The sequence below is a fragment of the Zingiber officinale genome, chromosome 5A, assembly GCF_018446385.1.
Source record: "Zingiber officinale cultivar Zhangliang chromosome 5A, Zo_v1.1, whole genome shotgun sequence".
Classification (NCBI taxonomy): Eukaryota; Viridiplantae; Streptophyta; class Magnoliopsida; order Zingiberales; family Zingiberaceae; genus Zingiber; species Zingiber officinale.
Window position 1 is genome coordinate 134,070,321 of NC_055994.1, and position 21,937 is coordinate 134,092,257.

The 21,937-nt window shown below is 42.4% G+C and overlaps 1 protein-coding gene across 4 annotated transcripts; it reads right to left on the reverse strand.

Moving 5' to 3' along the window:
• Positions 1–230: 230 nt before the first annotated feature.
• On the reverse strand, positions 231–20,974 carry LOC121981922 (vesicle transport v-SNARE 13-like). Of its 4 annotated transcripts, none has more exons than XM_042534707.1 (7): positions 20,790–20,974; positions 20,654–20,659; positions 20,445–20,569; positions 20,315–20,373; positions 20,044–20,232; positions 4,411–4,581; positions 231–545 (listed from the first exon to the last, which is right to left on the reverse strand). In XM_042534707.1, exons 3-7 carry the CDS (start codon positions 20,536–20,538, stop codon positions 393–395), a joined length of 666 nt encoding a protein of 221 aa, XP_042390641.1. In that variant the 5' UTR covers positions 20,539–20,569; positions 20,654–20,659; positions 20,790–20,974; the 3' UTR covers positions 231–392. The 4 variants fall into 4 exon arrangements, with proteins under 4 accessions (XP_042390641.1, XP_042390642.1, XP_042390639.1 ...); XM_042534708.1 differs by having other exon boundaries at positions 20,654–20,662; XM_042534705.1 differs by having other exon boundaries at positions 20,654–20,708.
• Between the last annotated feature and the right edge of the window lie 963 nt (positions 20,975–21,937).

A 21,937-nucleotide genomic window follows, 5' to 3' on the forward strand; every position in this document is an offset into this window, starting at 1 on the left:
CGTACCTTATCCATTAAAAAAAAGGTTGATTTTTTTTCGGCTTAGGCCGTGTTGTATATGTATCTGGCACAGGACTTGTAGAAGGCTATTACTTGGACATCCTTACAAGCATGTCTGTTTGACATCGTGTTGAAACTGGATGGCTTCACATGAAAAACACATCCCGTGCGAGAAGAATGAAATAGTTTCGTCGTCAAATCTAGTAACTTCCACTCCGAGTAAACAGCGAATTAACAGAAAACAAACACGTAATAACACTATATATCCATCATTACGTAACCTGTTACATGCCTTTCATAATGAATATCAATGTACATGTATGAAGTGATGGTTCACATACGAGAGCATATGATATGCAGCGGAACGATGTGATGAAGTCTTCTTAGCAATTCTTAGTGGGTGAGCTTAAAATACAGAATTAGTAGAATTGCCAAAACCAGAGCAGTAATGATGCAGCCAACTATCCACTTGTTTCGGTCCATTCTTTTTATCATGGCTGCCAAGATCTTTCTACTCTTGCCGATATTATCATCCACGCCGTGAAGCTGCAAACCAATTCAATTTAGAGGGAAACAAGTGCCGTATCAAAATGTGACGAGCAATCCATGACGAATTTCAAGCTCTAGAGAAGCATGAGGGATGAGATGAGAAAAAGGAAGACACACACACAACTACTATTAATTTAAAAAAGCATGCGTTTGTTATTCCAAGTGACAGAAATTGAATGCAGTTATTGCCATATTTTTTAGGAGCTTTATAGTTCTGGGTAAAATTGGTGATAAAGATGTCTTACCTCAAAATCAGAAGTAACAATAATATAACTTGCTAATGTTTTCCCTAGTGAATATTTCCATTATGTCATCTATGCAAACAATTTGTTTAGAGCCAATTACATGTTTAACTTAAGAGGGCAGCATATCTATCCACAAGGGAACAACACTACATCAACTCTCAGTCTACTGACAAAATCAAGATTTTTAAATGCCATAGCTCATTGAAATAGTCATTAGACCATCTCCAACCACAAACACCATATTTGGTATAGTTTTCACACCAAAATGGTGCAATATTAGCACCAAATATTTCAACTCCAACCTACTCACACCAAAAAGGAATATTCATTAAAATATTCTATTTTTTTCTTATTCATAATTTAATTATCAACATACATTTTAATTTATTAACATTTTTATATGATAAATATTATATTTAAAATTAAAACCTCATTGATATTTGATAGGTTAATTTTTTAAAAAAAAATCTGCATCCAACTAATATATATAAAAAATTATCATTTTCATTTTAAATTTTTATTACATAATTGTTCAGGCATAAATATTTTTTAAAAATATTATAAATCACACACAATTAAGATAAAATATTTTAGTAATTTTTATTTAAATCAAACAATGACACTTACTTAAAAATACAATATTATGAGACTTTAACTTTAAGAATTACTATATTGTTCCCATAAATACTGAATTAATACATTTCGAAGGGCAATATGAGCTTCTTTACAAATATGCATAATAAAATTAAAATATGCTACTAAATACACTTAATTTAAATTTATAATAAATAATTAATATTACCATAAGTGACGAGGACAAAGAAAATAATAATTACAAATTAATTTTTTATGATATTTAATAATATATATTACATTTGATTTTATTAATTATATAATATAATAAGATTAAAAAAAAAGGAGGGTCCTCCCCGCACCAAAGATGGTGCGGGAATAGTGCAACACCAATTTCCGCACCTTCTTTGATGAGGGAGTTTGATGTATGGGTTGGAATAGTTTGGTGTTATTTCTACATCATATTTGATGTATTGGTGTATTGGTTGGAGTTGCTCTTAAGGTTATCTTCATCAATTGTTTTATTTATTAAAATGGACAGCATCTAGCCAAGGCATATACTTTCAGAGGTCTGCTTCTTGTTTCCTTTGAGAGAGGGAGGCGAAGAGTTAGCAACATTTTGATGGGCATTAGAAGACAACATAGCATGCAGAATGTACGCAGATTATCTTGGACAATGTTAAGACCGCACCAAAAATCCTTAGTGGCAACCTCCTTCTAAAGAACTATCCACCCAACTATCTTCACTTCAGGGTGAATGTTTTGCATCCAAAGAGTAAGGTTCACACTCCCATCAATGATGCACAATATTTCTTCAATGCAAAGGAGTTTGTTGTGTTTCACTAGTACTGGAAAGAGTTTGTGCCATTTATCTAGGTCAAGGGAAGAGAAACAATGATGTGGTTGAACACACACACACACACGCATGCATGCCCGCCCGCCCACACGCCCGCACAAACAAAATAAGATAAATGATAAAAAATTTATGTTTTTATTAGACTTTATACAGAAAATCGGGTAAAATGGGATGGAGTGGGATTTGTAAATAAGTAGAGGAAGAAAAACTTGAAAGATGATGCATAGTCTCGCATGTCAGGTCTATTGGTCTACTCATAATCTCTCATGTGAGGTTTATTAGTCTATGGAGAAGGAAATGGACATCTAATCTCCCCTTATCAGATAACCAAAGATGGAGACTGTACTCTTACTGGAGATAATTCTAACCCAAGGTTGACAAGCGTAAGGGGAGGCCAAGGACCAATGAGTAGTTGCTGAGGGGAGTAACTCTAGCACCTGCAACCACCATTTAAGTTGTGTCCATTTGAGAGGAAAAGAGATCAAATAGAGGGAATGGCAGAGGAAAAAGCGTCACTTATTTTGCCTACTTTGGTAGAACAAAAGTAACATTATGGAGTTTCTTTTCTCACTTTCAATTCCTTTCAAAAGTGATGGAAGAGGAGAGGAGAGGAAAAAGAATGAAAAAATCAATTATACTATAAAATTCTTGTAAATAACAATATCAGGGTTATTTTTGTCATTTTCCCCCTCATTTTCTCTTCTTTCCTCTCTTTTCAAGCAGAAAAAACAAAGGAAGATTCTCCTCTCCCTTTCTTCCCTCTTCCCTTCCTCGTTGTTGTTCCTTTCCTTGCTCCTCTCCCTCTCCTAAAGTAGATACAGCAATAGGAATGAGAACGGCATTTTGAGCAATGTCACTGAGGCCCAGCCTCTTAACATAGTCATGTGAGAACATAAAACCGTGCATTGAATGCCTCTGGCAATCCAAATCTCACGTTTTTTTTATGATGGGCCAATCTTCCCTGCAAAGTGGATTTGAAGATGCTCGTGAAGTGCGGTGAAATGGTTTTAAATTTTTAATCTAAAATCCTATAGCCAAGTGGAACAACTTGAGAATAGCTCTTTACATAAGTGAAAATGTCATGTTTTAATTAAAGAACCTCCCACACCAAAGGAAGTCTCATGATGACATCATAAAAGCATGTAGCACAGCAGACAAGTGGGTAGGGAGGAGGGAAAGAGGGTTCCCCAAGTGTACACAGCAATAGGAGGTGTTGGAGAACCATCAACAAGTAAGTTCATTGAGTAGAACTATCAACTTTCCCATGTCTATGAGAGAGTGCATTTAAAAACATCATTGCTCACCAAAAATCATAAATCTCACACCCCTCTGAAGAGTTTCCCGTGCATTGAAATCTAACTTGGCAATGACACGATTCAAAGAAAAACATAGCAGTCCACATCCTTGTAAAGATGTAGTCTCATGGGTTCAATCATGAAAGCTTCTCCAATTCACCTGCCTTTCACGTGCAATTTTTAAGACTAAATAAATGATGGCATAATTAACCTTTTCAAGGAGGAGAGTGTAATGGTGGAATTCTAGAAACGATCTTCTCAAGTTCTCCAAATGTCTTAGGATTGGTAATATAACTCAAGTGAGAATTTGTTTGCTCCAAGGGATCTGTTCTCTTCCTAATTGGAAAATGGTGTCTTTATATTTACTCCATGGATAAAAATGTCCCCAAGTCACGAGAAGTGAGAGGAGGGAGGAATTCACATTGATGTTGATTAAAATGGAGTGCCAGGTATCCATAATGGAGATGAAATGGGATAGGAAGACAAATGAGTTCAGCATGCTCCAAGGTTCATGACTTAATGACCTTGCAGTTGCAGGGGGGCATTATTCCACCAGAAGACCCAAACTGCTGAGACATGAAGGTGCTCTAATATTGTATCTATTTCTGTTGAGTGAAAGCTTTGTGATTTACTTCTGACAATGCGAAGTTCTTATCCTCTATTTGCAAACTTATAAGATGCAAGTGTCTAGGGAGCGGAGCAACTTCTAACTGCTGTCATTTTCTTGAGGGAAGGGAATATCAGGAAAGCACTTTATGTAAGCACAAATTATATTTCTCATCTTTTCACACAAAAATAATAGAGAGCTAGAGAGATCAAAGAATTGGGGGAACGTGGAATGTATCTTTCAAGCTATCATAGAAAATGTAAGGATGATCAGAATGAGAACATACTGTGCCATGCGCATGCAACAGAGATTGACGTTGTTGATGTAGGTCTTGCAAAATTGAAACACCGAGTTCTTCTGTTTCCAACATTGTTCTTCTGCTTTCATTTATTCTTTCTGTAGATTGATTCAATCTCTCTGTTGAGAAAGCCAATCTTCCTCTTTGATCAGCAGAGACCTATAAAATAACCTTCCCCATGAGATGCCCATAGAAACTATCAGAAAGGACAAGTTAATAATCATGCGATGGAATCGCAGAATGGATGAACAAAAATCTCCAATAACGCAACAAAAAAAACGATAGTTTAGGTTAAAAACATAGGTTCACTTTGCTGATATTATTGAAAAAAAGGCATCACCAATAGTTCTAAGTGTTGCGAACAAATTCGCAACTACGCTCAGTCAATTTTGCTTGAATTATTATAATATGGAGTTATTCTAAAAGCCTATATGAGAGGCAGTATAACATTGTCTGATGCATTCATTACTAACAAAATTTTCCATGATCCTATTCTCCTTTCTCTCTTCCAATGTGGGTTTGCAAACTGCAGTACACAACTCATTATTATTTCAGTAAGAACACAAATTTTTTGCCTTTTAACTGAAATTTATCAACCAAGAGAAAACAATATTGGTGTTCAAGTTAAAATCATGATTGAAGGCTTGAATGCATAAAAGTAACCAACATAAAATGAGATTTTGGAAATATTTGATTAAATCATGATTTTAATGTATAAACGTATTTCCAATAACAGATTTGAAATTAATATGATCTTTTCTGCATTACCCACACCTTTAAATGTCTCTCTATAATGCACAACACAAGATCAGTAAACAATGATAAGTAAAGTGAGACTGATTATTTCAAACCAAGTTATTAAACATTGTAGAAAGAGATAAAATATTAGTTACGATGTGTTTTAATTAACATACAACAATAACAACATCAACAACCAAATTTTATCCTACTAGGTGGGGTCGGCTATATGGATCCTTTTACGCCATTGAGCTTTATCTCCTACTATATCATCATCCACACTTAAATAAATTTTATCTTGTTTTATTATTGCTAATCAAGTCTTTTTTGGTCTTCCTCGTTTGATATGCATGTTTGTCATAGTTTCACATCACCTAACTGAAGTATTTATTGATCGTCTAAGTACATGTCTGTACCATCTTAAATGTGTCTGTCGGAGTTTTTCCTTAATAGATGCAACTCCGACTTTCTCTCTAATGCTCTCATTTTTTATTCTGTCCATTCTCGTATGTCTACACATCTACCTTAACATCCCTATCTCTACAACTCACATATTTTGCTCATGTGTTCGAGTCATAACCCAACATTCAGCTCCATATAACATAGCAGGTCTAACTACGATTTTGTAAAATTTTCTTTTAAGTTTTAGAGGTACTTTACGATCACGTAAAATACCTGGCGTTCTCCTCCATTTCAACCATTCTGCTTATATTCTATGTAAGACATTTCTCTCAATCCCTCCATCATTTTGTAAAAATAATCCTAAATATCTAAAGCTCTCGGTTCCCGATAACTCGTCATCTCCTATCTTAACAATTGTCTCATTATGTCTAATATTGCTAAACTTAAATTCTATATATTCTGTCTTTATTCTACTAAACCTAAAGCATTTCTCTTCTAGCGTTTACCGCCAAGATTCTAATTTAGCATTTACTACTTCATGTGTTTCATCTATCAAAATGTTAGTATTAGCCCTAGTACCAATTATGAGATGATTGTAAAGGGCTCTGATCCTGTCCGAATCGCCGAACCAAAGGACGCTGGGCACGTGGCGCTCTCCTAGTCGATGACGCAGGCCTCCGAAGCTCCGGCGATCCTGCACAGAAGTCGAGCCGGGCAGGGGTTCCCGGCGGCGATCCTCCGACGCTCAAGTCAGGTAAGTAGTGGAAAAAGGAGCTCCCAAGCTTGTCCAAAAATTGCGTACCTCCGGCGAAGTCTACGGCTCTTTATATAGGGCGCTCTGTCCATAAGCGTCGTCAGCCAAAGGCATTGGCTCCCAAAAGGATGTTGGCACACATCCCTCACCGGATTTGTCGGTCGTTAGTCTGATTGAACTTCCCTAACCTCTTACGAGTACATTAGAGCCGAGCAGCGTGAGTGACTTTGGTTTCAATGCATAGCAGGCTCACCCAACCCTTCTCGAATTCGTCCGGCCGATCGACAAATTCTTCCGGCCTACCGGCTCGAAGTGACTTCCGCTCGGCTAGTCCTTTAGCTGACCACCTCTTGACTTTGACGACCACTAAGCGTTGCACTTCCTTGGAGGTGGGCCCTCCTAGATTATCACTGGATCACATGCCTCCCCTTTAAGTCTAGTCGAAGGAGGTTGTAAGTTCGACTGACTTGACCCCATGTTGTGAAGATGTGATTTCCTGCGAGCGTGTCGGTCACCTTGCCGGTCAAGGAGGCAAAGTCCGACTGACTGGACTGCCGATCTGCCAGAACAACGATCATTGCATTGGGCCGCTCGGCCAGGCCTAATGATGCTCGTCCGTTCGGCGATATCTGATCCGTGCCTTGTGGTCTCTTGAACTCCATGTCCTATGCTCTCCCCTACTGTTCATCACGTGCACTGCGCACGGTAAGGGGAGCTCATTAAATGCGACCAGTATCCCGCTGACACGTGGCGATCATGCGTTTGTCAGCGTATGGCGGTGGCGTCACTTCCGATGGGACAGACGGCTGGATGATGACCTCGTTATCGACGACCTGGATCGGACGGTGGAGGTTGCTCCCGGGCGGCGATATAAAGCCCGCGACTCCGTTTCCGCCGCCTTGTTGCTTCGTCTTCATCCGGCGCTCCTCTGCTCGTTTTTTCTCCGGCGACCTCGCCCCTCGATTCTTCGGCAACCCCCAGGCCCCCGTCGATCATCTTTCTTGCTCGTAAGACCCTCCTTCTCGTTCCCAACGTTTTCTTCTTTCTGTTAATCGTTTCCTTCAGTCGGTTTTCCTCCATTCCTTGCTTGAACCTTCCCTTTTGGTCCCGTATCCTTGCACATCGACCATGACTAGCACCTCATGATCGGCCGGTGCTCAGGTCTTTGGTATTCGACATGGAAAGATGGTTCGACGAAGAGGACGCCTTGCGCTGACCTGCTGACCGACCACCAAATAGTGTTAGCCACACCGCCGATCGGCCTCACGAACCGCCGTCCGAGACTGTTCTTTTCTTCCGAGACCATTTACATGATGCGTTTTCCTCCCCAAGTTTTTCTTAGAAGTTTGCAATTATTTTCATTCCGCTCGGCGGTGGTTCCCAACTCTATTAATTTCTTGGCGGAGTGATAGTTTTATTCAAACTAACGGCATCCCCTTAGAACCAAAAATTTTCCACTACTTTTTTATCCCAGGTCGGGTGGGGTACTTTTGTTTTTCAATCTAGGATAGGTTTTGTACTCTTCGATAACATGCCGAGCTCCAACAAACATTGGAAGGAGCATTTTTCTATATCGTTTTCCGGCGGCCAACTTTTGGACAGTGGCGGGGCGATCAGCTCAGAATTTAGGCGCGGCCTACCTTGCGGCCGAGCGGCTGGTTAGTCGTATTGACAATCTGCTCCTCCGGGAGTAATGCACGTATTCGGCTTGTCCTCTACCACAGCCGCCTGCAGCATGAGTAAGTTCCCTTATCTTCCGTTTGTTTTGTTCTAAGCGGTTTATTTTTGCTACGGTGAAGTCGTGTGGCGCTAAAGCTACGAGAAGCTCAATTGAAGGCTCAATCGAGGCGGTGAACAAGGAGGCCGCGAGCAGGGCCTTTCTCCGGTGATCCAAGCCGGCGAAGAAGGTGAGGGGACACCAATTGTCAAGCCTCAGACGCCCGCCTCTCACGATGAGGCCGCGGGCGACATAGAACCTCCTACCGAGGTGGAGGTGGTTCGACGTGCCGCTACGCACTCGGAAGCGCCGCCGGCCGGAATCCGCATCCGCCTCGACTACACTTGATGAGTCACGGCCCGGCGGGCGCGGATGCCGGTCTGTCGGACGGTTTCCCTCGAGTACCACCCTCGTGGTTCTCAGGGCCCGACTCTGGTGCCGCCGTCCGGCCCTTGAGAACTGCGCCGTGTCGCGCTTGGTGACTTCCTCCTCGTCCACGGTGGGCGTCCGTGGTAAGCCGGCCTTCAAAGCGAGCGGCGGCGGTTAATTAAACCGTTCTGCGCCTTCCCGGAGGCGTACATATTCTTGATCAGCTGTGGTCCCGGCGCAGATTACCTTAGCGAGCCCTCGGCCTGAGCTTGGGTGGACGCCGGCGTCGAATAGCCGGTGACTCGGGCGGCTCGGCGGCAATCTGACAGGCCACCGGGTATGCTCTGTTTCTTTGTTTGCGTATTTAAATTGTGTTTTTAACCTGTCCACATTTGCTAGCGAACTGGGTCGAGCAAATCGCCATTAGCGATCGATTGGCGAACCGGAGGACGAGTTGAAAAAACAAAAAGCTGCGAGGGGCACCGAGCGGTCGACGGCCGCTCTGAGAAGGTCGAAAAACTCTTTGGATCGACGGAAAGGGCTTCCGATTTGGCAGCAAAGTCGTTCGGCGAAGCGATGATCAAGCGAGATAAGGAGATCAGCGGCGACCACTCGGAAGCAGGCCATCAATGATATGGACCGCGTGAAGGTGGAGATCGGTTGGAACAACGCATCAATTTGGGCGCCTGCTAGCTACAGAAAGAGGGCTCGGCTGATCTCAGATTTGATGGAATTTGAAGGATCTTGGATGCCACGCGCTCAAAGAATATCAAGAGGGGAGTCGGCTCCGAAGAAGGGAGGAAGGTGTTCCTCCGCTCGGAAGACTTCGGAGAGAAGTTCTGACAAGATATCCCTCACTTTCGAGGAGGCGATCAAGGCGGTGGGCTATCCCGAAGACCAGGCCACACTGCCGGTGACCATCCGAGGACCTCGCGAGCGTGATGGAGTCCATCCCCGACGCTCTTTTTGATTTTGATGCGTGAGGAGCGTTTTTATGAACTTTTTTGTATTCCCGTCGTTCGGCCCAACTTATCTCTGTAATGACTTGTTTGATTTACCTAATGAGTAATAGATGACCTTCTGCTCCTTTCACTTCTGTTTTAGCAAGGCATTTTTCCCTCGTCACGCCAAAGTGTTCTTTATATCCTTTCCGCTCGGCACAACGGTTCTGTCCGGCTCAATTCGATCCTCTTAATGACATCTATCATGCGACCGCGCAGCCGCTAGGCTTTCGAACGTAACCGCTCGGCATTTCCATGCTAATATCCCTAACTTTCACTGACCAACTTTTTCTTTGTGCCTTACCCCAAAGGGGTTTTCCGTACATTTTTTATGAGCGAGCCGCTCAACCGTATAACCAGGCTATCGTTGATTGCATCATGTGACTGGCCATCCGCTCGGGCGTTTATAGACGCCGGCTCGTCTCTCAATATTTAATGTCGGAGCTCGACGGTCTTCCGCTCGGCGATATTTAACGTCGGAGCTCGACAGCCTTCCGCTCGGACGTTTATAGACGCCGGCTCGTCTCTCGATATTTAACGTCGGAGCTCGACGGCCTTCCGCTCGGACGTTTATAGACGTCGGCTCGTCTCTCGATATTTAACGTCGGAGCTCGACGGCCTTCCGCTCGGACGTTTATAGACGCCGGCTCGTCTCTCGATATTTAACGTCGGAGCTCGACGGTCTTCCGCTCGGACGTTTATAGACGCTGGCTCGTCTCTCGATATTTAACGTCGGAGCTCGACGGCCTTCAAGGCTAATTTTGACGCTGCCGATCGGCATAACCCTTGCCCATCCTTTGAATTAATTTTGCTTCCTGCATTACAAGGACACGAGCTACTAGCATATACACAAAAATGAGTTACATTCGTGCACCTTTCATCCAGCTCGATAAGGCTAGAGATGATTTGCACTCCACGGTCGATCTTGCTGCCGCCCGTCTTCATCCTCCAAATAATATGCGCCCGAGCGGAGCTTTTCAATAACTTTGAAGGGGCCCGCCCACGGTGCCTCCAGTTTGCCGACGTCGCCGACCGGCTTGACTTTCTTCCAGACAAGATCGCCGACTTGGAATGATCGGGGGATTACACGGCGGTTGTAACTTTGTTTCATCCTTTGCCGATACGCCATCAGCCGGACGGACGCCTTGGCTCTTTCTTCTTCGACCAGATCCAGCTCCATGTTCCTCCGCTCGGCATTGTCCTCATCGTAATGTTGGATCCTAGCGGATTCGACGCCGACTTCGACCGGAATGACTGTCTCGCCACCGTACACCAAATGGAACGGCGTGACACCCGTCCCTTCCTTCGGCGTCGTTCGAATGGCCCATAAGACGCCCGGCACTTCATCCGGCCAACTTCCTCCCAAATGGTCGAGGCGAAGAATTTCCCGATTGGTTACTTCGGCTTGACCGTTGCTCTGGGGATAAGCCACGGACGTGAAGTGTTGCTCGATGCCGTAGCTTTTGCACCAATCCTCTAGCATCTTCCCTGTGAATTGCCGCCCATTATCGGAAACCAATCGGCGAGGGATGCCGAACCGACAGATGATGTGTTACCAGATAAATTTTTTGACCATCTGTTCGGTGATCTTGGCTAGCGGCTCGGCCTCCACCCACTTGGAAAAGTAATCCACCGCCACTAGCAGAAATTTCCGTTGCCCGGTCGCCATCGGAAATGGACCGACAATATCCATTCCCCATTGATCGAACGGACATGAAACGGTTGATGCCTTCATTTCCTCTGCCGGTCGGTGGGAGAGGTTGTGATACGGCACGAAGGCACGTGAATCTTGTCCGGCGGCGTGCGCATAAACTTGGCGAAAGTACGGCGAGAGGATCTTCTGACGGCGATCGTCGCCGGATGTCCTCCGCACGATCCTTGATGTACCTCTTGGAGGATGTAAGCCGAGTCTTCCGAGCTCACGCATTTCAACAGCGGGCGTGAGAAAGCCTTTTTGTAAAGCTGATCGCCGATGAGTGTGAACCGACCGGCCCTCCTTCTTAACAGCTGGGTTTCATTCCGGTCGGACGGCGTGGCTCCTGAGCGGAGGAACTCTATGATGGGTGTCCGCCAGTCGCTTGGAAATGTGAGGCCTTCCATCCGGTCTTCGAACGCCCGGTCGCATTCTTCGTCCCAGTGAAATTTTGTAGCCTTGCGTAGGATCTTGAAAAACGGAAGGCTCCGGTCGGCGGTTTTGGAGATGAACCCGGACAGAGCGGTTATCCGACCGGTCAAACGCTGCACTTCCCTTGTATTTCTTGGAGGCGGCATATCTTGTAGAGCTTTCACCTTGCTGGGATTTGCTTCGATTCCCCGCTCGGTCACTATGTACCCCAGAAAACGCCCCCCTTTTGCTCCGAACAGGCACTTCTGGGGATTTAGCTTGACTTCATATTTGCGCAGCGTTCGGAAGGTTTCCTCCATGTCTTTGAAGAGATCTGCCGCTCGGACGGATTTGATGAGAATGTCGTCCACATAAACTTCTAGGTTCCGCCCGATCTGCTCTCTGAATACTTTATTCATTAAACGCGATATGTGACTCCCGTTCTTGATCCGAACGGCATTACATTATAGCAACAAGTGTGTCGGTAGTCACGGTGACTTTTCTTGATCTTCAGGCGCGGTGATATACAGTAGCGTCGGCGTCTGATTAATTCACGGTGGCGTAGAGTCCACCGGTGATCTATCGAGGCGGAGGATAAAAGTCTTTCGGCGAGCTTTGTTGAGATCCCGAAAATCTATCCACTTGCCGCCGGCTTGGAGACTAATACTCGTTAGCCAACCAGCTCGGGAACTGTACCTCGCGGATATGGCGGCCTCGAGAGTTTCTCCACCTCCGCTTGGATGATAGCATTCTGCTCGGCGCTGAATTTTCCTCTGCTTCACGGGCCGTGCGTCCGGTCGGACGTATAGTTCATGCTGCGCTATACTTGGTGAAATTAAGGGCTCGTGTATCGACCAGACGAAGACATCGTGATTTCTTGGAGGCTTTGGATCATTCTTCTTTCTTCTCTTCCGGATCGGACGCTATAAAGGTTATGGCCTCCGATCGGTTGAATCTGCACTTCCTCTTTTCTTCATAAATTAAAGAGGTTGGTTTTCGGTGATGGCGTTTACCTCGATCCGGGCGCCTTCCGAGCGAACAAGCCTCTGCTCGGACCGTCTCGATGTAGCATCGCCGCTAGCTGATCTCCCGTACTTCTCCACTTTGTCCTCTACGGGAACTTGATCCTCTGGTGGAAGGTTGGGGCGACCGCTCGGAATTGGGAGCCGGTCGTCCCAAAATAACGTTGTAGGGCGAGGGAGAATCGACCACCACGAAGTTTGTTGTCTGGTCCTCTGGCGGCTCTTCTCCCAGAGGTAGCCAGTAGGATCTGTCCGACTGGCTGAACTTCATTACCGGTGAACCCGTAGGCGGAGTTGTCGTGGGTATGACTCGGCTCGATCGATTTGCGATCGAATGCTTTCACGAAGATGATGTTGAGGAGCTTCTGTATCTCAAGCGGTGGATAGTATAATTCGCTATTACCGCTTTGATGAGCGAGCATCGTCGTGGGGCACTTGACTCCTTCCAAGTCCCACGGCGATTTCGGTCCGTTCGCGGTTCTTGGGCTGCGACCGGCGTGGATTGGAGGCTGGGGACGCTCGCCTTTCTTGCTCATAGAGTCTCCTCCGGTCGGCCCGCCGGAATAACGTTGATCTCGCCTCGGGAGGTATTGCTTTTATTTTCCTCTTCCGGCGGACGGCCGAGACCGTTCTCTGGGCCTCGGCGATTCTCCGCCTTGAGGAGCGGTGCGGTCGGGAGTCTGCTTTGTCGCTATCATCGCGTTCGATTGGCCATGAATTCTCATCGCTGTCGTGAGGGAGACCGTCGTCCGGCGTTCCGTAGTACGGGATGAGACACGAAGGAAGACTTGACAATCCCTTGTGTTGTGCGTGTCAGATTCGGGGGCGACATCGGAGTCCATTTCTTTTTGGCTTGGGGCGGCTACCTCTTGACGTGGGACTGGCATGGGGATCGGATTGCTTGACCCTTAGTCCTCTGGGCGGTGATGGGTTGCGTGTTGTTTCCGCTCGGGAGGAGCCCGCTCGGTTGAAATTTCTTTTTCGGCGCTTGTGCCTCTTCGCGTTGATGTATTCGTTGCGGTGTAGCGTGTGATCGTAGTCTCGGGCGGCTTTCGGATGGCGATCGGAAGAAATCCCCATCCACCGGGCCTTGTGTGAAGGCATTCGTCATGGTTTCGGGTGGCCGTTGGAATGTCCATCGCTAGTTGGTTGAACCGTTGGATGTAGTCGCATCGATTGAGCTTCTTGCTTGATGGCGAGCAGGCTCACGCTCGTTTTCGGTAGCGTCTGCTGCCATGAAATGGTGGAGGAAGGCCGTTCGAAATCTTTGAAGCTTGTGATGGATCCGTCCTCTCCGAAACCACCGTTGAGTCGAGCCAGGAGGTGGTAAGAAAACTCGGCACTTTACTCCATACGTGTATTGATGGAGAGTAATGACGAATTTCCCGGATGATCATTCGGGTCGGTTGTCCCATTGTACTCATCGATTGTTGGGGGTCGTAGTGCTTGCAGAGGGTCTCGTGGGATAGCCTGCGAAAATTGGCGATTGATCCGCTCGGGCGATGAGTCCGCTGGGGCTTTCCCTTCCTGTCGTCTCGCTAGGCATTTCATCAGAAGAAGATCCCTATCCGGTGGTGCCACGCTTGGGTGCGAGCGAGCAGGTGAAATGCGGCGGTGGCGGTGGTGCCAGCTCGGCCAGCCTGCTTTGCTCCGGCTGCGCCTTCATTTTGCTCCTGACTTGGCGGCCCTTATCTCAATCAGGCGTCGAGTTCCTTAGTTGAAAGTGTCACCGCGTGTTGTCGTCCAGCCTCGTCCATTGTTTCGATCGGATACGGGAGGCGTTCCAGACGGCGCCAATTGATCTGTCGAATCGCCGAACGAAGGGCGTTGGCGCGTGGCGCTCTCTGGTCGATGGCGAGCCTCAAGCTCCGGCGATCCTGAAGTCGGTAGGCGGGGTTCCGGCGACCCTCCGGCTTCAATCGGGTAAGTAGTGGAAAAGGAGCTCCCAAGCTTGTCCAAAAGTGCGTACCTCCGTGAAGTCTCGGCTCTTTATATGGGAAAAAGCTCCTGCGCTATCGAGGCACGTCGTATCCGCATGCCCATGCCTCGGTGTGTGTTTGTCAAAACTTACGGCCGTCTGCAGCGGTCCATCGCACCTTTGATGGGACAAGAACCCCGTTGTCGGACTAGGGTATGGCTTAGTCGTATGACTTGCGGTGTCGGAAGATGTTCTGTTCTCCTTCAGCCGTAGGGACGTCGTCCGGCCATTGGATGGAAACATCGTCGAGCACCCATCCCTTCTCGAATTCGTCCGGCCGATCGACAAATTCTTCCGGCCTACCGGCTCGAAGTGACTTCCGCTCGGCTAGTCATTTCGTTGAACCCGACCCGGTCAGGGCGCCTTTTACTACCGAATGTCCATTGGTCGGCCGATCGGTCTTATCCATTTCTTCCAAGTCCGGTCGGCTCACCCTTCTCCGGCGGCCTCCCTGGCCATTTGACCTCCACGTGACGTTGACCCCTCGTTAGGGGGTCCCGGGCTCTTACCACCGGATCAGGCTCATTTTGTATCATATATCATTATTAATAAAAGACAAAGTTGGTTATTATATTTTTTTCAGTTCAGTGTCAATTGAATAAGTATAATAATGTCCTTGGGTAGTAGGTTCTTATCTACAGCATATCAATTGGTTGAATTGATAGTGAGATATTATAGATATACATAGAATACTACTCTTAACTATTCCTAATCGAGCATTAATATACAAGGACAAAATTAATGTGTTGAGACTAGCATGTAGGTCAACGGATGACTTAATCTCACAAGTCATGGATATGAGATATCAGGTTGACACATGGGTATATATTAGAGAATATATACTGAATGACCCGCCATGAAAATATTTTATGGATCATTATATGAGTGTCATAAACATTCTCATGTGACTATTGGTATGAATAGTCCTTAGACCTGAAGTCGCTACAGTTCTCTACATAAAGAGTTGTGTACTTTGATATCGGCAAACGTCACCCGTAACAAGGTGGACAATAAAGTCGATCACTGGGTATACAATGAATTATGCGGAGGGATATGAATGATGTAGATGAGATCTATCCCTTCCATATGACGTAAGCGATATCTGTGGGCCTCTTGATTAGTAGGACACAAGAAAGCATGGTTATGCGCAAATAAGTCAATATGAGATATTGATCTTATTTGATTAAGTTTGTCTACTTAGAGATCAAGAAACACAAAGGTTGATAAGAGGATGACACGGTCTATGTCTCATTGATCAATCTAGATATCAAGGATAGAGGGGCAAAGTCATACAAGATAATAATCACGGACAGGTTAGGTCGGATCTCGACTTTCTCGTCACTTGGGTAGCAATGATGTCTTGCTAGATGTCACTCATTTCTTATGTATCTAAATATTGATTTGGGTACATTGCCAACGTTATGAGAACCTATTGGGTCACACACAAAGAACAAGTAGATTTGGAGATGAGTTCATATGATGAATCATTGGATTAAATCTTATCCAAATTGGACTTATTGAGTTAGACTCAATTGGATCTAATTGTTGGATTAAGTCCAATTCAAACTAGACTCAAGGAGTCAATTCAAATTAATGAAATGTGATTCATTGAATTTGAAATTGCATGAGATTAATTGAGTAAGACTCGATTGAATTAGACTTGAGTTAGACTCAAGTGAATTAGACTTGAGTTAGACTCAAGTGAGGAGACTCAAGTGAGGATTAATGGAGAGATTTATTGAATTTCGAAGTTCAATGATTCATTTCATTCAATTTTCGAAATTGAATTTGAAATGAGGAGTTTCAAGTGTGATCCTTAATAGAGTGTAAATGCTCATTAAGGCTATTAATGCTAATTAAGTGTTTTCATTGGATGAAAATACTTAAGCAATTTTCTCTTCATTTTTTGAGATACTTCTTCATTCTCCTTGCTCTTCTCATCTCTTGGCCGAAATCCTTTCTCTAGGTTGCTAGCACAACCTATCTCCATTTTGTGAGTTTGTGAGACAAACGAATACTTGTTCGTGTGGATATCGTAAAGGCGCGAACGTGTGATCGTGCTGAGATCCAAGCTGTCTAGAGTCCGTGAGCACGCACTAAAGGTATAACCCTCTTATAATCTTATGAAAAACTTAATATATTTTTATTTCCCTTCGCATGAATCTCCTGGGAGGAACTAGATGGTTTCCATTGCGCATAAGCGTGTTTAGCGCTCTAGTTCCTTACACAAAATAATATCATCTATAAATAACATGCACCACGGTATGCAGTGAATTTGTCAATAATTAGTGTAAAAAAATAGGGCTTAGAGCTGATCCTTGATATAACCCTATCTTTGGAAATGCTTCAGATACTTCGCTTGAAATTTTTACTCTAGTCGTTACATTCTCGTATATATCTTTAATTAGTTCAATATATCTTACGCTGATACCTCTCTTTTCTAGAATTTTTCATATAATTTCTCTTGAGACTCTATCATAAGCTTTTTCCAAGTCAATGAATAGTAGATCTTGTTTTTGCTCATATTTTTCAATTAATTATCTAAGAAGATGTATAACTTCTATTGTCAACCTTCTAGGCACCCAAATTGATTTTCTGTCACTGTGGTCTCCTTTATTAATCTTTTTTCTATTACTTTTTCTCAAAGTTTCATGGATGACTCATTAGTTTAATACCCCTATAGTTTGCATAATTTTGTATGTCTCTTTTGTTCTTATATAAAGGAACTAGAGTACTTATCCTCCATTAATCAAGTATTTTTTTTCGTTTCAATATCATGTTAAATAATTTTGTAAATCATTTGATACCTTATTTCTCTAGGCACTTCCATACCTCTATCGGAATATCATCTAGCTCAATAATTTTTCCATTGTGTATCCTATTTAAAACTTGTTCTACTTCTGAAGTTTGAATTTTACAATAAAAATTTAAATTTCTATACTCATTTGACCTACTTAAATTACCTAAGTTAAGTCAGTCACTTAAACCTTCATTAAAAAGTTATTGAAAATACTTCTTCCACCGCTTTTTTATTTCTCCATTGATAAGATCTCTTGTCTTCCTTTCTCTCACTTTAGCTATTCTATAAATGTCTCTTTCCACTTCTTTTGTATCCAATTTTTGATATAATCGTTCAAAAGTTTCATTCTTTACTTCATTCACTATCCTTTTAGCTTCTTTCTTGGCTATTGTATATTTTTTAAGTTTTCCTCTTCTTACAAATATATAATTTCTTATAAGCTATTCGTTTTTTCTTCACTTTCTATTGTACTTTCTCATTCCACCATCAAGTTTCCTTAGTGGTGCATGTCCCTTTGACTCACCGAGTACACTCTTAGCTACTATTTTCAATTTTGATACCATGTCGTATTAGAATCACTATATATATTTCACCTAATATTTGTATTCCTACCTTCTCCTTAAATATATTTTGTTTCCCATCCTTTAACTTCCACCACTTAATTGTAGGAGTCATATATATTTTTTTTCTATTGATATTATGTTTGAGGCGTATATCCAACACTACTAACCTATGTTGGATAGTTAAGTTTTCTCTAAAGATGACCTTGCAATCTTTACAAATCTTTCTATCCTTCTTCCTAACCATAAGAAAGTCAATTTGTAATTTATTATTCCTACTTTTGAATATAACTAAGTGTGCTTCTCTTTTCTTAAAAAAGGTATTAGCTAATATAAGATCATATGCTATCGCAAAGTCTAATATAGTTTTCCCTTCCTCATTTCTCGTTCTAAACCCATAACCCCCATATACCCTCTCATATTCCTCATTTTTCACTCTGACATGCACATTTAGATCACCTCCTATTAAAATCATTTCATTTAGCGGAATGTTTTATAATATTTCATCTAAATCGCCCAAAAACCTTGATTTGGTAGCTTCATATAATCATACTTACAGTGCATATACACTAATTATATTCATAATTTCTTTCGCCACTATTATCTTAAGGGCTATAATTCTATTTCCTTTTCTAACTACTCCTACAACTTCATCTTTTATCGAACTATCTACAACTATACTCACTCCGTTTCTTGCTTTACTCTCTCCTATGTACCATAACTTAAAACCCGAATTCTCTATCAGTTTTGTCTTCTCGCCTACCCATTTTATCTCTTGTACACACAAAATACTAATTCTTCTCCTAATCATCGTATCTACTACCTTCATTGATTTACCAGTAAATCTTAGATTATTAATTTTTCTATCATATTTGTTCTTATATAACCTATGGTGTGAGAACTCTTGCCTATTTAATACTACATTCAAGTTCTCATGGAGATGTAGTGGTTCTTGCCGATACATTACAGTCAGACCCTACAACACGAACTTTTGCATATTTAGCGCCACATCCGTGGTCTAGAGATGTAGCCGTTCTTGCCGAGATGTTAGACCCTGCAATGTGTTCCTTCCGGGGAACAATCTAGCATTAAGACAATAATTTAATAAATCCATTTATTGAATATTTATCATAGTTTTAACGCTGGCTAGCAACCTAATGCAACCCTCCTCCTTTATCCAGGCTTGGGATCGGTCATGACTCATGACTGGTTTGTCACGGTCAGAGTTGGTTTGAATTAACATATGGTCACATATTCATGCTCAATCTAGACACCAACATGACAAGCTAAAACACAAATGATGTACAATCTTTGATCATTTGAATATTCAACTTCTGGTGAATACAGGTACATTTTGAAATAATTATATTGGAACACTTATGAGAATTTCTCTTTTTTTTGTTTTAGAACTTTTACATTGTATGTCATGATTCCTCCTCTTTCTTTTTTGTTTCAGAACATGTGCATCCAAAAGCACCAACAAATGCAAATCAGGTGCCTACAAAAAACTTGAAACTACATCCTACAATCGAGTGACTAACCATCTGAGCTAGCAGGTTCGAACTCCTCTTTCTGCATTGCTTACATCATCTTTTCTCATTTTTTAAATCAAAGCCGTATTAAGAGGGTAAGGTCATATCAGAACACTTAAGCATAATGGGTTTTTATCATTTCATTTGGATAATAAACAAATGGAAAGTACAAAACTGATAAACAAAATTGCTCTTCCTTTGAATATCAACTACACTTCTGTGAGGGTTGTTCACAATGTCTGAGAATACCTCCTGGTTATTCAGTATTCTCGCTAAACAGAACTAAACATGCTACTTTCCGTGAAGAGAGTAAACTCAGTAAAGGAGTTTATAGGGGGAAAAATCAACTAGGCATGACAAACCTTGCTAAGTGAATTTACATACAAATTATAACACCATCAAGGAAACATACGAGTCCATGACACACATAAGCAGCTAGAAAAACACAATGTTTTGGTTGAACTTACAATTACAGTACAGGAAAAAAAACATATTTTGGTATAAAGTTACGGACTTAGTGAAGTGACAATCAGAAGCATTCAACCACATTAATCAACTAGCAATCAGAACAAATAATTTCTGAAAATGCACACAAGCCTGCCTTGTAAAACAATAAGCATTAAGGAAAAGCAAAGAGCTAGTACCGCAAGTGTATCAGCCATTCCTGATTCCAGCAACTCCTCTCTTGCTGCTTGATTAGAGTTCACAGTAGTAATCCTTTTAAGCCCACCTTTCAGATTATTCAGATCCGACTTGTATTCCCTCAGCTTCACCAATAATCCAGCTTTGACGCTAGGCTGCAGACTTCTTGCCTCAAGGTCCATCTTGCGAATCTGCAAACCGAGGCGTCCAGAGCATTTCGACACTAGAAAGGGCAAACCTAGAAATCCAGTAGAAGGACCAAACGTATCTTACCAGGGACTCAGCATCATCCAAACCAATTTTTATTTCTGATACCTTTTGATTCTTTTGTTCTACGAAAAGAAGACAGATAAGAAGCATGAACTAATAACTCTCGATTACATAAATGGTCCGTACATCCCACCTCCACTGAGAGGTGCAGTAGATGTCAACTTATGCGAGAGAGCTGCCGATATCTCGCAGTATTGGCGCTCGTAGCCTTCAAAAACTTCGCTCATCGTGAAATTTGGCTATTTCACGATTCAATTCCTAAACTTAAAACCAAATTAGCGATCCTCTTTGCAGATACTAACTAAATCCAGCGTATGAAAGAAAAACAGTCTGAAAAGAAACCTTGATCTTCTACCAAAACAAACAATCGTCAGCAAACTGATCGCTCCTAAGCAAGCTTGAAACATAATAGAGGAAAAAAAATAAACTAAATAAACAATAAAAATCAGGAAAACTATTACAGGACTCGACATCGTACCTTACTAATTCCTGCAGAAAACAGCAAAGCAAACGGATTGGAGAAGAAATCGAGAACAATAGAAAGGGGGAGGAAGTAGGAATCGACGAACGCGTCTATTAATTTTTCTTTTATTCAGCAAGAACGAAGTAGAAGAAACGAGTAAGGAACAGAAGATCCTCCGCCCATCAGCGACGGCTCGATCCCACTCGCACATCACTACCGTTCAAGTATGATCCAAGGAGAAATGACACAGCACCCGCCAACTAACCATGGTTACGCTAACCGCAGTTCAAATCTAGAAGAAAACGGTGGAAGAGTTGGTCATCAGTCGTTGTATCATGACGATCCTGATCGTTCATTACAAGATCAGAGGACGAGACAATGATAGATAGGAGAGCAATTGTGGGAGAATACCCTCTGCTTCTTGTCTGTAGGAGAGCAATTGTATTAAAAAAAACGCTCTCTTGTTTTTTATCTTAGGACATTTTGTTTTTAAAATTATTAAAAATATCTCTTAATTATGAAAACAGAAATATTAACAAGGTTGTGCATAAATTATATTTCAAATTTATTTGATAAATAAATCGAGAAAGAAAATCATGAACCTCTAAAATTAATCAACCGATTAAAACAAACACTATCATAGAATCATTATTATTCTTCAAATTTCAAAAGTTTACCTAATTACTTTAAAATGATCGTGAAACTATTTAAGCACAAGGACCCCTTTTAATGTTTTGGATTAATCCATTTGTAATCAAATTAGCCCATTTACAATCCAATTCAAAAAAAAAATGATAAATTGACGAGTTATTTATAAATCTAGCATCTTGTGATGTCTATTTAAAGAAAAATTTTATATAAATATATTAAAATTATGAATTGAGTGGTTTGCAAGGACCAAATCACTCAGAATGATTCAGACTATCAACTTTTTTGCTTGTGCAAGTGAGAATTCTAGAAACTAATAAAAAGAATAAATTAATTATATTATTAAATCCAAAATTGATGATGAGAAATATAAAGTATAAGGAACTCTAAATATAAAAAAAAACCAAATTACTCTAAAAATTATAAACAAATAAATAAATATAATATACTATCCCCCCTCAAACTCACGATGATGCAGCTAGAAGCATTGAGAGTTTATTAGATAAGAAACGAAA

Coding starts and splice junctions, on each gene's coding strand:
- LOC121981922 (XM_042534706.1), bottom strand. CDS start 20,538: ATGAGCGAAGTTTTTGAAGGCTACGAGCGCCAATACTGCGAGATATCG. Junction 20,233..20,314: donor TGGATGATGCTGAGTCCCTG/GTAAGATACGTT, acceptor CTCGGTTTGCAG/ATTCGCAAGATGGACCTTGA. Junction 4,582..20,043: donor GAATGGCTGATACACTTGCG/GTACTAGCTCTT, acceptor GTTATTTTATAG/GTCTCTGCTGATCAAAGAGG.